The following is a 13,372-nucleotide window of genomic DNA, read 5'->3' on the forward strand; positions in this document are numbered from 1 at the left end:
ACTGAAATGAATTGGGCAAGATATTTCAATTAATTGATTCCGAAAATATTTACGATACTTATTTCTTGACTATTTTTTACTATCATTTCTTGAGTTTGAAGCAATGAACAATATGCTCACCTTTTCATCTTCAATCATGAAAAACTGCCTTGTGCTATTTGATACCCCCATGAATTCAAGGGGGCATCAAATAGTACGTCCCACGAGGGGGGGGGGGTTCNAAATTCCTATGCTCATTGGTTAAGGATAACCGAGGTCTTATGGAATTCCCAATTTTAACTGAAATGAATTGGGCAAGATATTTCAATTAATTGATTCCGAAAATATTTACGATACTTATTTCTTGACTATTTTTTACTATCATTTCTTGAGTTTGAAGCAATGAACAATATGCTCACCTTTTCATCTTCAATCATGAAAAACTGCCTTGTACTATTTGATACCCCCATGAATTCATGGGGGTATCAAATAGTACGTCACACGCGGGGGGGGGTTCTTCAGTTTTTGACCGTTTAAGACAAAGGGGGGAGGGATTTCTTAAATTGTGATGTCATACCATATTTTTTCCATTCCCTAATCGAAAAAATTCATCTATTCCGTTCTGTTCTCACATAAAAAAAGAGGTTTCACCAGTTCTTTGAACTTGGTCTCGAGAAGATGTAAGAGGATTTTCAGAATGTTGTGATAACGATGTAATGTTACGAAATTTCGAAAGGACATCGCATAAAGATTTCATTATTTACCTCATCTTTGCCTTTTTCCCCTCATTCTTATTTACAAAATTGAGTTTTACAACCGAAAAAAATTCTTAAACTTCACTCTGCCAATCTCGAGTAATTGACAATTAAAAATAATTCTAGCCCTTCTTCTGCTCCCCTGAACCCTACTATAGTTTCAAGGAAAATTAAGGGAAATTAATGCCACAATAATCATCAAGGGAATAAAAATGATCAAGAAATCGATACACAATATATGAGAACAGATCTATACGAACATTTCGGTCGATAGGACACATTGTATCTGTTAACACATGTATTTATCAAAAAGAGAACAAAATATCTTACATTTTCCGTTTTTTAAAAATAATTCTGTATATACAGAGGTATTACGACTATGCATAGTGTAGTCTAATATATATGAAAACATACCAACAATTATCTCCTGAGACAATTATCCACTCATTGAGCAAATTAACTCTCTCAACAGCGCCGAATCTGACAATTTCTTGAAACCTTCTGTTTTCACCACCTCCTGGAGATGTTCCTTAATGAATTTGATTGCGTACTGTTTCAATTTATCACCACGATATCGATCAGCGAGTATCAAAGTCTCCGCAGAATTGTCATTGTTGACGAGACTACACAAAGTATCCAAGCACATAGCTTTCAACCCACTCAAATCGTATCTCTCAGCTGCCTCCAACAATCCATGTACAATATCTTGAACATTTGTCACTTCACCTGTGTAGATGTACTCCAACATTCCTTTAACAACCTTCGAATCCATGTTCTCAATCTTGACCTCGTTAGTACGATTTTCCTCCATCTCTTCGTGTTTGAACATGGCTGCGAACATGGAGCTTCGAGCAGTCAAGATGTTCTTGTGTGCCGAGAATTTTTCATCTCCTGCCATAATGCTGACATCACTGAACTGGGGATTGGTGAACAGACGACGAAAATCTTCTCCCAAATGGCGTTTTTTAGCATCTAGTGATAGGCTCGGTTCCCTGGACATGCCATCAGATGATCGCTGCTGTATCGTTGGAATATCACTAGAGACAGTCATATCACAGCGTATAGTGATTGTACCATCAGATTTTTGAAAAGGCATCAAAATTGATCTCTTCGTAAACGGCGAAAATCCCCAATTTTCCAACTGACTCCACTGCTTCGTACAATTACGTTCATATACTTTATTCGAGTCGAGAATCGCAAGTTTATAGTTCGTAGTGAATTCAAATTTCTGAGATGACACAAGAACTAGGAAAAGGCCTACGGTATCCGCCGTCGCGTAATATCTACCAACGGGGAAAATGAGCAGTTTCCACTCTTGTTCACCACCTCCCGAGTAGAACGAGGGTGACTGGATCCCTTCTCCAACTACTTTAACAACAAGTTGATCATTTGTTATTGTCCACTCGTATATAATGTGATCTTTTCTTGTATATGTATAAGACCACTGTTCTCTCGTCGAAGTGCCAATATTTGATGATGCCATAGTGATGGTCCCCTGAGTCGCTAGTGTGACACCAGAGTTTCGTATTCTTTGTTTTTCGAATTGTTTATTTAGATGACGTTTAATTAGGCCGAATTAATAGGTCGGGATAGGTAGGAACTAAATCGACAATGACTCTGTTGGATATCGGGAGTGTATCAACTGAAATAAATTCGAAAAGATATTTCAACCGGGCCACAATGATTTCTCGATCCCTTTCACTTTCACCTCTTGACCTGGAAATAATGAAAATATTCATTAATTCTTATCTCACTCATCTGTCCATATTCATTCAGATATGTATTGCCTGTGGTTAATTGACGAGGGACTTATTGATCTCTAACTTATTCACGCATTATAATTAATAGGTGAGCTTCAACTACTCAAACGAGTTATTGAAAAATCTAATTACAGTGAGTATAAAAATTAATCGTACACTGACGATTCAGGAAAATAATTTACGTTTTTAGTCACAAGGATTCAGTTTTTTATTGAATAATAAATTTTTATTGATTGTCTATACCTAAAAGTACAAAATTATGTACGGCCAAATTCTGGGACGAATTATTATTCTGGAAGGAAATTTAGAATGTTTAGCAGCCCACAAATTTAGGATAAAAAAAATCCTAGTATTCACGTTTCATCACAGATAAATGAGTGGTAAAGGAACAGAAACGAGTAAAAGTAAAAGAAAATTAATTATTGAACAATGTAAATCATTATCTGAAATTCTAACTCTCTTAGAATTTTTTTTTTTTTAATGTCAGGCGTTTATTTAAACAGTAAGAAAATCTTCAATCAAGCGCTGCCAAAATGGGTTTAAATAACAATTGGATGTTTGTGCATGATAATGATCTCAAGCATACCGCGTGGAATACCAAGATGTGGATCCTTTACAACACCCCAAAATATCTCAAAACTCCTCCACAGTCACCGGACATTAATCCCATAGAGCACGTATGGGATTATCTCGAAGAAAGGATTCGTCATAGGCAAATTTTTAATAAAAATGATTTAAAAACTGCTCTTTGTGAAGAATGGAGTCTGCCCTGGGCCGTGGGCAAGAGCACCCTTCCGACTGAAATAAAATTATTCAAATACTAAATTGTTTACATTTTTAAAAACGACTCTGTAAAGAAGGCGATCCTACAATATATGGACAAATATCCACTCTTTTGAAGAGTCATTTGGAGAGTGAATTTTTTGAGTTTATACCCTTTCATTAAAATGCTTCCTACACAGGTGTTGCTCTACACAGGAAAAGTTGCTCTTTTATTTTTAACTTTGGGTGTACGATTGCTTTTTATACTCACTGTATGTCTTTTGTGGTCCTTTGATACTCATTATTTATCTCTGGATTGTAACGTGTGAGTCACACGTTACTTTGTAATTGTGAGTCACTGTCACCATTTTCTCTTACTAGCGCCACTCCGGCCGCGGTGTTGAAGCTCTTTCGTTATAGCCTTTTTCACCTGTCAAAGGTCTGTCATTGGTTACCCAAGAGTATCCCTAATCTGTCATTGGTCACGGGCCCCACTGCTTCAATGGCAATCACTGGCCTGTGCCCATTGTTGTGAGACGTTTCAATAAATCTTCCAACAAACAAATAATAAAAAATGGGCAAAAAAAGGAATAGAGAAGCTAACAAAGACGATAATGAGTACGATCCAGCCCCGAAACATCTCCAAGTGGCTCACATAAAGAATCAGGAGAAACGTCTAATAGTTATCCTCGATGGAGCGCAGCTGGAGTCTGTAAAGGTTAGGATACCATGTGTTTTTGTTTACTTTTTGCGGAAATTGATTCTGAACTCAGAATAAAGTGCATTAAGGATGTTCTACACCCTTTCTGCCAAAATTCACGTTTTTTTAATTTTTCTGGCAAACTTATGATGGAATTGACGTGAAAAAATATAACGTTTTTGCGTTTTGTCATTATTTAATGACTGACGAAATTTTAAGGTGGTGCGAACATTTTCCTGCGTTTTCTCTAAACTTTTAAAAAGAATCACAAAACTGTAGAAAAAACGCATGAAAATTATCGCACCACTACGCAACTTCGTGAGCCATTAAAGAATGACAAACCACAAAATCGTTATATTTTTTCACGTCACTCCCATCGATAATTTGCCAGAAAAATGAAAACAACGTCAATTTTGGCTAAAAGGGTGTCGAACATCCTTAAAGTCGAGTCTTCTTTCAGGTGGGAAATAACTTTGAGTTGTTAAATTGTGACGACCACGTGGGCATTCTCAAGAAAAATAACAGGGATCCGGGCAGCTGCAGACCTGATATTGCTCATCAGTGCCTCTTGATGTTGCTTGATAGTCCTCTGAACAGAGCAGGACTTTTGCAGGTTTATATTCATACTGAGAAAAATGTGCTTATTGAAGTCAATCCACAGACGAGGATACCCAGGACTTTCAAACGTTTTGCTGGGCTAATCGGTATTTTCAACCATTTATTCTTTTTAGATTTATTTATTCATTTTTAAGGAACATTTAAATTCCATTCTGGAATTGTCTTCTGGATAGTTCCATGAATTAGAGAAAAAATCTCTCAACATTTTTTGATAAACTCATTTATTTTGAAGATAGTGAGATTAGGGGAGGGTGGGGTAAAACGGACACTTTTGACTTTTTTCTAATTATTCATAACTCAGAAATAAATTGATCAATTGAGCTCAGTTTAGGCTCGTCACAAAGGGAAAGAATTGTTCTTTGTATTGAAAAGAAAAATTAAAGTTTATCGGCATTTCAACCCCTCATTAACATTTTAAAAAAAGTCAAAAGTGTCTGTTTTACCCCAATCTCCCCTATATCAAATAAAAGAATGAAAAGTAGCAAAATAAGTTCATTTTTACGTTTTGTTGAAGGTAAATCATGTTTGAAAATATTGATTAATATTGAGAGATCTTTTTTGTAAGAATTTTTTTGACTCCATTTTTTAAGTTCATTTTTACATTTTGTTGAAGCCAAATCATCTTTTAAATATTGATAAATATTTATGTCAATATTTAGAGGAAACAAATAAAAGGAAAACAAGTAGAAAAAAATTATAAAATTAAATGTCTGTGGGATTAAAATTAGATGGAATTTAAATGTTCCTTAAAAATGAATAAATAAATAAATATTGACATAAATATTTATCAATATTTAGAGATCTTTTTCGTAAGAAATTTTTTTCTTCTTGTTTCCTTTCATTAATTTTTTTCTACTTGTTTTCCTTTTATTTGTTTCTTTTTTTGATATTACAGTGTATACAATGCAATTTCATGGTGACTTATTTTTTCCTCGATGTTTCAGTGCAACTGCTCCACAAATTCAGTGTCAGGGCGTCAGATGGACACATGAAACTCCTGAAAGTCATAAAAAACCCAGTGACCGATCACCTTCCTGTTGGATGCAGAAAATTGGCCATGTCCTTCAGTTCTAAAGTCGTGAAAAATCCTAGAGAACTCGTTCCTGGAGAGGAACCTATCGCCATTGTCGTGGGAGCAATGGCGCATGGACAGGTACATGAAAAAAAAAATTTTGTTACATATACCAAACTTCATATTTATTTTTCAACAATCCGCAAAACCTTAAAACAAAAAAAACTACTGCAGAACTTTTCTGCTGATTTTCATGTAGAGTATTCCATAACATAAAAAAATATCTCGTGATACTTATTTCGAAATCTTATGATATAGAAGGTTTTTGAAAATTGAATTCAGAGATAAGTAAAATCGTAACACAGAATTAAAATTATTTTATTACATACTAAATCGGGTAACTGCATTGTATCATTTTTCAGTTTTTATTAAATTAATTATCAATCAACATTGTCTATTTTTCAAGTATTTTATAAATCAGTAATCAACTCCGCAATAATGATGATTATTAGATTAATTGAAAAATAAAAGTCAGATATTTAGAATTAACTGTTTACTTACAATTGCGAATTGAAAATTATTTTCAAATTTAAATAAAAAAGTAATTGCTATTTTTTAGCAATTTTTGCCGATCCCTAATTGAATTTGAGATAATCAAAAATTGTCTTTTTTCATTCTTTTGTAATTTCAATTCTTGTTTAATTGTATAATTGTTAATTTGTAATTGTTGTTGTCAGTGAGTCAGGATTATCAGTTCCAATAATAAGAATAATAATTTGTTAACAGGTGAAGGCGGACTACACAGAAGACACATTTTCCATCAGTAATTACCCCCTCTCTGGAGCACTGACATGCAGTAAATTATGTTCAGCTTTTGAAGAAGTTTGGAATGTAATTTAGATAACAAATTAATTTTATCATTATAATATTTTGTATATTCTATTTTATTGAATCCAATAAATTTTTAAAATACAAAGCTAAATTCTTATTCACTTGACTGGCAGTCACGTGTGTGAGTTTCTGCATGTGTCATTATGTTTTGGAGGCCATGTTGGTGCACATGACATGATTTAGGTTAAATTTTCCTTCTGCAGGCGTCTGCAGCACCGATATTTCCATCGAAAACAACAGGGAAATAAAGTGATTGTTTTTGCATTTATTGGATAATTCATCAATCTGGTTATCATGGTGCTGTTGGGAGAGAAATTCCCGAATTTCGATGCTAATACGAACGTGGGGAAGATCAATCTCCATGAGTGGCTGGGGAACTCGTACGTCCAGAAAAATTTTTAAGAATAATTCTTCATATTTTGATGTTATTGTTGATCAGTTATCGATGATTGAAGGATTTTTTCTTTCGTTTTTTTAATAGATGGGGAATACTATTCTCTCATCCACATGATTTCACGCCAGTCTGCACTACTGAATTGGCAAGAGTTGTCAAGCTGATGCCAGAATTTCAGAGACTCGGTGTCAAACCCATTGCTTTGTCCTGTAATTCAGTGGATTCACACGTTGAATGGATCAAGGTAGAATTTATTATGATTATGTCGATGAGATTGATGATTTATTTTTGTTATAGGGGTCGAGGGAGCAAATGGACACTAGATTTTTTTGTGTTAAGGCCCGGGTGTCAATCCAAAATTGTCAATTGAGTGGTACATCATGTAGAAATTCCCAAAAATTATGATAGAATAATAAAAAAAAATTGTTCAATTTTTCATTGGTCTCGCAGATGAGTTTAGGAACAAACGTTACAAGACTGTTTTTTTGGGGGACTTAAGGCCCGGGTGTACTATCTTTCGAATGTTATCTGGATTTTTTTAATTTTTCGCAATCCAAAATTGTCAATTGAGTGGTACATCATGTAGAAATTCCCAAAAATTATGATAGAATAATAAAAAAAAATTGTTCAATTTTTCATTGGTCTCGCAGATGAGTTTAGGAACAAACGTTACAAGACTGTTTTTTTGGGGGACTTAAGGCCCGGGTGTACTATCTTTCGAATGTTATCTGGATTTTTTTAATTTTTCGCAATCCAAAATTGTCAATTGAGTGGTACATCATGTAGAAATTCCCAAAAATTATGATAGAATGATAAAAAAAATAGAAAAAATTCTGAACTTTTTCAAAGAGCGTTTTTAATTGAGATTCAGAATGAGTTGAAAAAAGTGGAAATTACAAATATCTGATTCGCTGTGGCAAATTATCTATTAGCTGTCATCTAGGTGAAGAGAGGAAGTGACAGCTAGGTATCTCAATTTTCAAAACAGTGGTATGTAGTCGTCTGCCATTTTTATGTGATAAAAGTGTGATTAAAAAATTCTCCAAAATATTACAACTTTTTTCAAAGAGCCTTTTCCGTAATAAATGTCGTCTGTGCAGTGTGGGAAAAGATTTACGAAATCAGTCTTCCCCCTGCATGATATTGGGTGACAAGCCGCCATTTGTCACTGTAAATCAGATACATTTTTCAATTCCTTCTTATTCAACTTATTCTGAATATAAATTAAAAATGCTCTTTGAAAAAATTAAGAATTTCTTCTACTTTTTCTCTACTATTCATTCATAATTTTTCAAAACTTCTGCATGATGCAGGACTTAATTGACAATTTCAGATGACGAAAGATGAAAAAAAACATCGAGATATCGTTCGGAAGATAGTACACCCGGGCCTTAAAGCCTCATTCAATTTTTGATGAAGTAGAATATATTTTTTTCCGTGAAGAATACTTCTTCCTCTTTGTAATGAGCCTGAACTGAGCTCAAGTGATTAATTTATTCCTGAGTTATGAGGATTAAAAAAATGTCTCGAGCATCCGTTTTGCCCCACTTTCCCTTACTCCACTCCAATTAGTTGATCAAGTAACTAAGTGGAAAAACAGATGAGGGAATTCTGATTGAAGAACCATTTTCGTTAGATGACTTGAAATATTTTTGAGAGACAAGTAAGGTCAACAATTGCATTTTTTGAGGATTGATTCATATTTGGAATGGATCAAAGTAGAATTTGTTACGATTCTTTCCATGAGATTAGCGATTTATATTTATTATATTCCACTCTAATCATTTTGATTTGCCAAAGAATAAAAAAAAAGACTGAATTCTAATTCGAAAATAGATTTCGTCAAATATCTTTGGTAGAGACGAGTAAAATCAACAATTAAAAATTAAAAATGACTATATTCATAAAACCATCCCCTTCAAGTTAGTTCCATTCGTCTTGTTGTCTCAGTTCACAAATGAAAAATGAAATGATCTCACCAGTCAATAATTTTAAAGGACATCCTTTTATAATTGTTCAATTATCTCGATTTATTGCTCAATTTCAAATAAAAAACAAAATAATGATGAGATTAATGAATATTTCATGTGATTAAGGACATCAAGAGTTATGCTCGTGTCTCCATGGATGGTTTCCCCTACCCCATAATTGAAGATGAATCTCGTAAGATTGCCACAAGCCTCGGTATGCTGGACTCCGATGAGAAAGATCAGAATGGAATTCCCCTTTCTGCCAGAGCTGTCTTCATCATTGATCCAACGAAGAAGATGAGACTCTCGATTCTGTATCCTGCCACCACTGGACGAAATTTCAAGTAACTGTTCAAATCATTCTCTCTCAGGCATTCATTCATGTGTAATTACATCGTTTTTATTTTTTATTGCAGCGAAATCATCAGAGTTATCGAGTCCCTGCAATTGACTGATCAGTACAAAGTTGCAACTCCTGTTGATTGGAAGGTTGGTTTTCTAAAAATCAATTCATTCCTCAAGACAAATTCTTCTTTTAGGGATGTTCGACACCCTTTTAGCCAAAATTGACGTTGTTTTCATTTTTCTGGCAAATTATCGATGGGAGTGACGTGAAAAAATATAACGATTTTGTGGTTTGTCATTCTTTAATGGCTCACGAAGTTGCGTAGTGGTGCGATAATTTTCATGCGTTTTTTCTACAGTTTTGTGATTCTTTTTAAAAGTTTAGAGAAAACGCAGGAAAATGTTCGCACCACCTTAAAATTTCGTCAGTCATTAAATAATGACAAAACGCAAAAACGTTATATTTTTTCACGTCGATTCCATCATAAGTTTGCCAGAAAAATTTAAAAAACGTGAATTTTGGCAGAAAGGGTGTAGAACATCCTTAAGGATGTCCAAGGACTTTGACTATTTTTCCATCGATGACATGCTTTTATACTTTTGTAACATTTAGAGTTTTCGAACATTTTACAACGATTTTATTATTCAAATTTTGCAGGTCTCATTTCGAATCTCGATATCGAACTGTTAGAAAACATTTTAAAAGTCTGAAAAAAATGAGAAAGTTTACTTTTGGAGGAAGATTGATAAAATAATTTGAAAATTTCAATTTTTGAAAATTACGAGCATTTTCTATGAATAATTCAGAAACAATCAATTTTCCACCATAAAAATCAGCACTTTGGGATCGTAACAAATTTATTCATATTTAGAATTTTACCAGAAATCGATTTCATGCCCTGAAAAAATGAGGTTTCCGAAAGTTTAAACAATTTCAATTATTTCTTTATAAACAACGAATTAAAAAAAAGTCTGGGTAAAATATAATTTGAGTGACACTTAATATTCATGATGTGACGTGTGGTCTGTCCCAACTGTATAAGATACTTGGATATCCTTAAAATTAGTAAAACAACAATTTTGATAAAACCATGAATGAAAAATCCGTTCAACCAATTTAGTTTTCAATTATGAGGAGATAAAATGATTGGAGAAATGTCGATAAAAGTTGTTTGCGGTAGTGAAGAAAATTTTAACAAATAAAATGTTCCACATTTTCTTCGATCATCCATAATCAATCGAATATTTTTATAATTCCTGAGGTGTGTCCACTGATTTTTTAGATATTTTACGAAACAATTTTTTAATTCGATGAAATTACCTGAAATTCTCTAACGGATCAATAATGAGCCAGTAAAAAGCAATAAGTCAACTACATTATTTTTGTTGAATACAGAATTATAATTAATAATTAATGATTTTATATGTACTATGTTTACTATACTTTGCTGAAAAGATTCTCCGCCAAAAAAATATCTTTGAAATTTAATAGATTTCTTCATCTTCTACTACCAAATTTCTAAAAAGAAACCTCAAATCAATTCAACTCCAGACTTTTTACAATCATTAAGTTCATTGCGATCATTAAATTAAGAAAAATCCTAATGAACTTCTGTTGAGCATGAAATTACCTCGATGATAAATTACTTTTTAGAGATCTTTCTGCTACTAAGATCCTGTATAAAAAATTGCTTGGCAATTTCTTCTAAAACCCCTCAATATTAAAATAATTCGACATTCAACAACATTTCACGACCGAAATAATGAAAGAGCATGAATCAATTCAGCTCTAAACTCATTTTTAAAGAAAATATTGTGAAATTGATCATAAAAAACATTAGCTTATGCCACTGAACCCTTTCACTCTTGAATTTTAATTACTAAGTTCCCAAAATTGTCTCACATTCTTCAGAAGGGGGAAGACGTAATGGTGCAGCCAACAGTCAGCGACGAGGAAGCCAAGAAGACCTACGCCGACAGTCTCAAGACAATAAAACTGCCCTCAGGAAAGCCCTACCTCCGAATAGTGCCCCACCCCTGTGACCTGACGATGTGATCATCAAGGCCGTCTCATTCCACTGAAAAACTTATTAAAAATCCCTCAATACCAATGTGACCCTAGGATAAAACTCCCAACTATTGTTTACAGAATAAACTCAACTATTTTTACTAATCAACAAAATAAATGACTTTTCAAATAATTTAGTTTTCTCATTCAATATTTAATAATGTTCTTGCAAACAGCTGTAGGAGGATCCATTTATTATTCCAAATCTTCTAATCCCTTTGAAATTTCAAATTGTGCATCAGTTAAGTAGCAAAACGTAGTTAGTCAATTATACTATTTTTGTTGAATACGAAATTATCTTCATAACAAGTGATTTTAGAAAAGAATCGAGAGATGTTTCTTGTTGCTTAGAAGATACTCCAATGAAATTGCCTTTCCATTCGTTTCTGAAAGCATTGAATACCGGAATATTTCAAAATTTTACTGCATTTCACATCAAAATTCGAACACAATATAAATCCAATTTTAAATTAATTTTTTAATGAATATTTCCATATTTAAAAATGGCAAAATTGACTGTAAAAAATGAATTTCTCATTTTACCCCTTCACTTTTGCCTTCCAAATCCCGAGACCCCAATTAATTCTCAAAACTGTCTAATTTTCTTGAGAAAGGAAATCACAAGTTCTAATCTCTTCAATTAATCCATCGTTACTTTTGTTGACAAAAAAATCTTCACAACAAGTGATTTTGGAGAAAGTTCAAGAGATCTTTTGATTACTTAGAAAATAAAAAAAACTTTCTTAACAGTGGAATTGTTTCTTAACATTGTTTCAAGATTTTCTTATATTTCACATATAAATTTCAAAACAATAAATTCAACTTTAGAATGATTTTTTAGTGAATCCCATCTAAAAATGGCAAAATTGGCTCAAAAAAAAAAATTATCTCACTTCCCCCTTCTCTACTGCCTCTAAACTCCTAGACCCAAATTAATTCTCAAAACTGTCTAGTTTTCTTGAGAAAAGAGATAAGTGCTAATCTCTTTAATTAATGCATTGTGTTACTTTTGTGAACAACAAAAATCTTTACAAGTGATTTTGGAATAAGTTCAAGAGATCTTTCTTATTACTTAGAAAAAAAATCTCCTGACATTGCTTTCTGCAACCATTCAATATGGAACTGTTTCAAGATTTTCCTGCATTTCACATAAAAATTTTAAAACAATAAATTCAACTTTAGAATGATTTTTTAGTGAATCCTATCTGAAAATGGCAAAATTGGCTCTAAAAAAAAATTATTTCACTTCCCCCTTCGCTACTGCCTCTAAACTCCTAGACCCCAATTAATTCTCAAAACTGTCTAATTTTCTTAAGAAAGAAAATTACAAGTTCTACTCTCTTCAATTAATACATTATGTTACTTTTGTGAACAACAAAAATCTTTACAAGTGATTTTGGAATAAGTTCAAGAGATCTTTCTTATTACTTAGAAAAAAAAATCTCCTGACATTGCTTTCTGCAACCATTCAATATGGAACTGTTTCAAGATTTTCCTGCATTTCACATAAAAATTCTAAAACAATAAATTCAACTTTAGAATGATTTTTTAGTGAATCCTATCTGAAAATGGCAAAATTGGCTCTAAAAAAAAATTATCTCACTAATTTATTATCTCACTTCCCCTTTGCTACTGCCTCTAAACTCCTAGACCCCAATTAATTCTCAAAACTGTCTAATTTTCTTAAGAAAGAAAATTACAAGTTCTACTCTCTTCAATTAATACATTATGTTACTTTTGTGAACAACAAAAATCTTTACAAGTGATTTTGGAATAAGTTCAAGAGATCTTTCTTATTACTTAGAAAATTAAAAAAAAATTCTCCTGACATTGCTTTCTGCAACCATTCAATGTGGAATTGTTTCAAGATTTTCCTGCATTCCACATAAAAATTCCAAAGCAATGAATTCAACTTTAGAATTATTTTTTAGTGAATCCCATCTGAAAATGGCAAAATTTGCCCTAAAAAAAGAATTTACCTTATTTCATCTTCTATTGCCTGTAAACTCCTAACCCCCAATAAATTCTCACTGCTCCACATTCCACAGAAGGAACAAAAAAACAAGCTCAAAACAGTAAAACCTCCAGGACCTGACCATCTCCCCATAAAAAATCCTT

General features: G+C 32.9%; 3 protein-coding genes across 4 annotated transcripts; 2 read left to right on the forward strand and 1 right to left on the reverse strand.

Moving 5' to 3' along the window:
- Window positions 1-852: 852 nt before the first annotated feature.
- Window positions 853-3,562, reverse strand: LOC107038127 (speckle-type POZ protein). 2 transcript variants are annotated; one of them, XM_015257035.1, is made up of 2 exons: window positions 3,528-3,562; window positions 853-2,450 (listed from the first exon to the last, which is right to left on the reverse strand). In XM_015257035.1, the coding sequence occupies exon 2, from the start codon at window positions 2,215-2,217 to the stop codon at window positions 1,171-1,173; it is 1,047 nt and encodes a 348-aa protein (XP_015112521.1). In that variant the 5' UTR covers window positions 2,218-2,450; window positions 3,528-3,562; the 3' UTR covers window positions 853-1,170. The 2 variants fall into 2 exon arrangements, with proteins under 2 accessions (XP_015112521.1, XP_015112522.1); XM_015257036.1 differs by lacking the exon at window positions 3,528-3,562 and adding an exon at window positions 3,081-3,119.
- Window positions 3,563-3,790: 228 nt separating this feature from the next.
- On the forward strand, window positions 3,791-6,516 carry LOC107038128 (ribosomal RNA small subunit methyltransferase NEP1). The gene is made up of 4 exons (XM_015257037.1): window positions 3,791-3,974; window positions 4,417-4,660; window positions 5,519-5,727; window positions 6,373-6,516. Exons 1-4 carry the CDS (start codon window positions 3,831-3,833, stop codon window positions 6,484-6,486), a joined length of 711 nt encoding a protein of 236 aa, XP_015112523.1. The 5' UTR covers window positions 3,791-3,830; the 3' UTR covers window positions 6,487-6,516.
- A 141-nt stretch (window positions 6,517-6,657) lies between these two features.
- On the forward strand, window positions 6,658-11,387 carry LOC107038129 (peroxiredoxin-6). The gene is made up of 5 exons (XM_015257038.2): window positions 6,658-6,857; window positions 6,959-7,115; window positions 8,968-9,185; window positions 9,258-9,330; window positions 11,099-11,387. Exons 1-5 carry the CDS (start codon window positions 6,772-6,774, stop codon window positions 11,240-11,242), a joined length of 678 nt encoding a protein of 225 aa, XP_015112524.1. The 5' UTR covers window positions 6,658-6,771; the 3' UTR covers window positions 11,243-11,387.
- The last annotated feature ends 1,985 nt before the right edge of the window (window positions 11,388-13,372 follow it).

Source organism: Diachasma alloeum, unplaced genomic scaffold, assembly GCF_001412515.2.
Source record: "Diachasma alloeum isolate Michigan unplaced genomic scaffold, Dall2.0 Dall_scaffold_00277, whole genome shotgun sequence".
NCBI lineage: Eukaryota > Metazoa > Arthropoda > Insecta > Hymenoptera > Braconidae > Diachasma > Diachasma alloeum.

Excerpts from the sequence above, each read along its gene's own strand:
- LOC107038127 (XM_015257035.1), bottom strand. The coding sequence starts at position 2,217 with ATGGCATCATCAAATATTGGCACTTCGACGAGAGAACAGTGGTCTTAT.
- LOC107038128 (XM_015257037.1), top strand. The coding sequence starts at position 3,831 with ATGGGCAAAAAAAGGAATAGAGAAGCTAACAAAGACGATAATGAGTAC. Across the intron at positions 3,975-4,416 it reads CGCAGCTGGAGTCTGTAAAG|GTGGGAAATAACTTTGAGTT; the intron begins GTTAGGATACCA and ends GTCTTCTTTCAG. Across the intron at positions 5,728-6,372 it reads GAGCAATGGCGCATGGACAG|GTGAAGGCGGACTACACAGA; the intron begins GTACATGAAAAA and ends ATTTGTTAACAG.
- LOC107038129 (XM_015257038.2), top strand. The coding sequence starts at position 6,772 with ATGGTGCTGTTGGGAGAGAAATTCCCGAATTTCGATGCTAATACGAAC. Across the intron at positions 7,116-8,967 it reads CACACGTTGAATGGATCAAG|GACATCAAGAGTTATGCTCG; the intron begins GTAGAATTTATT and ends CATGTGATTAAG. Across the intron at positions 9,186-9,257 it reads ACCACTGGACGAAATTTCAA|CGAAATCATCAGAGTTATCG; the intron begins GTAACTGTTCAA and ends TTTTTATTGCAG.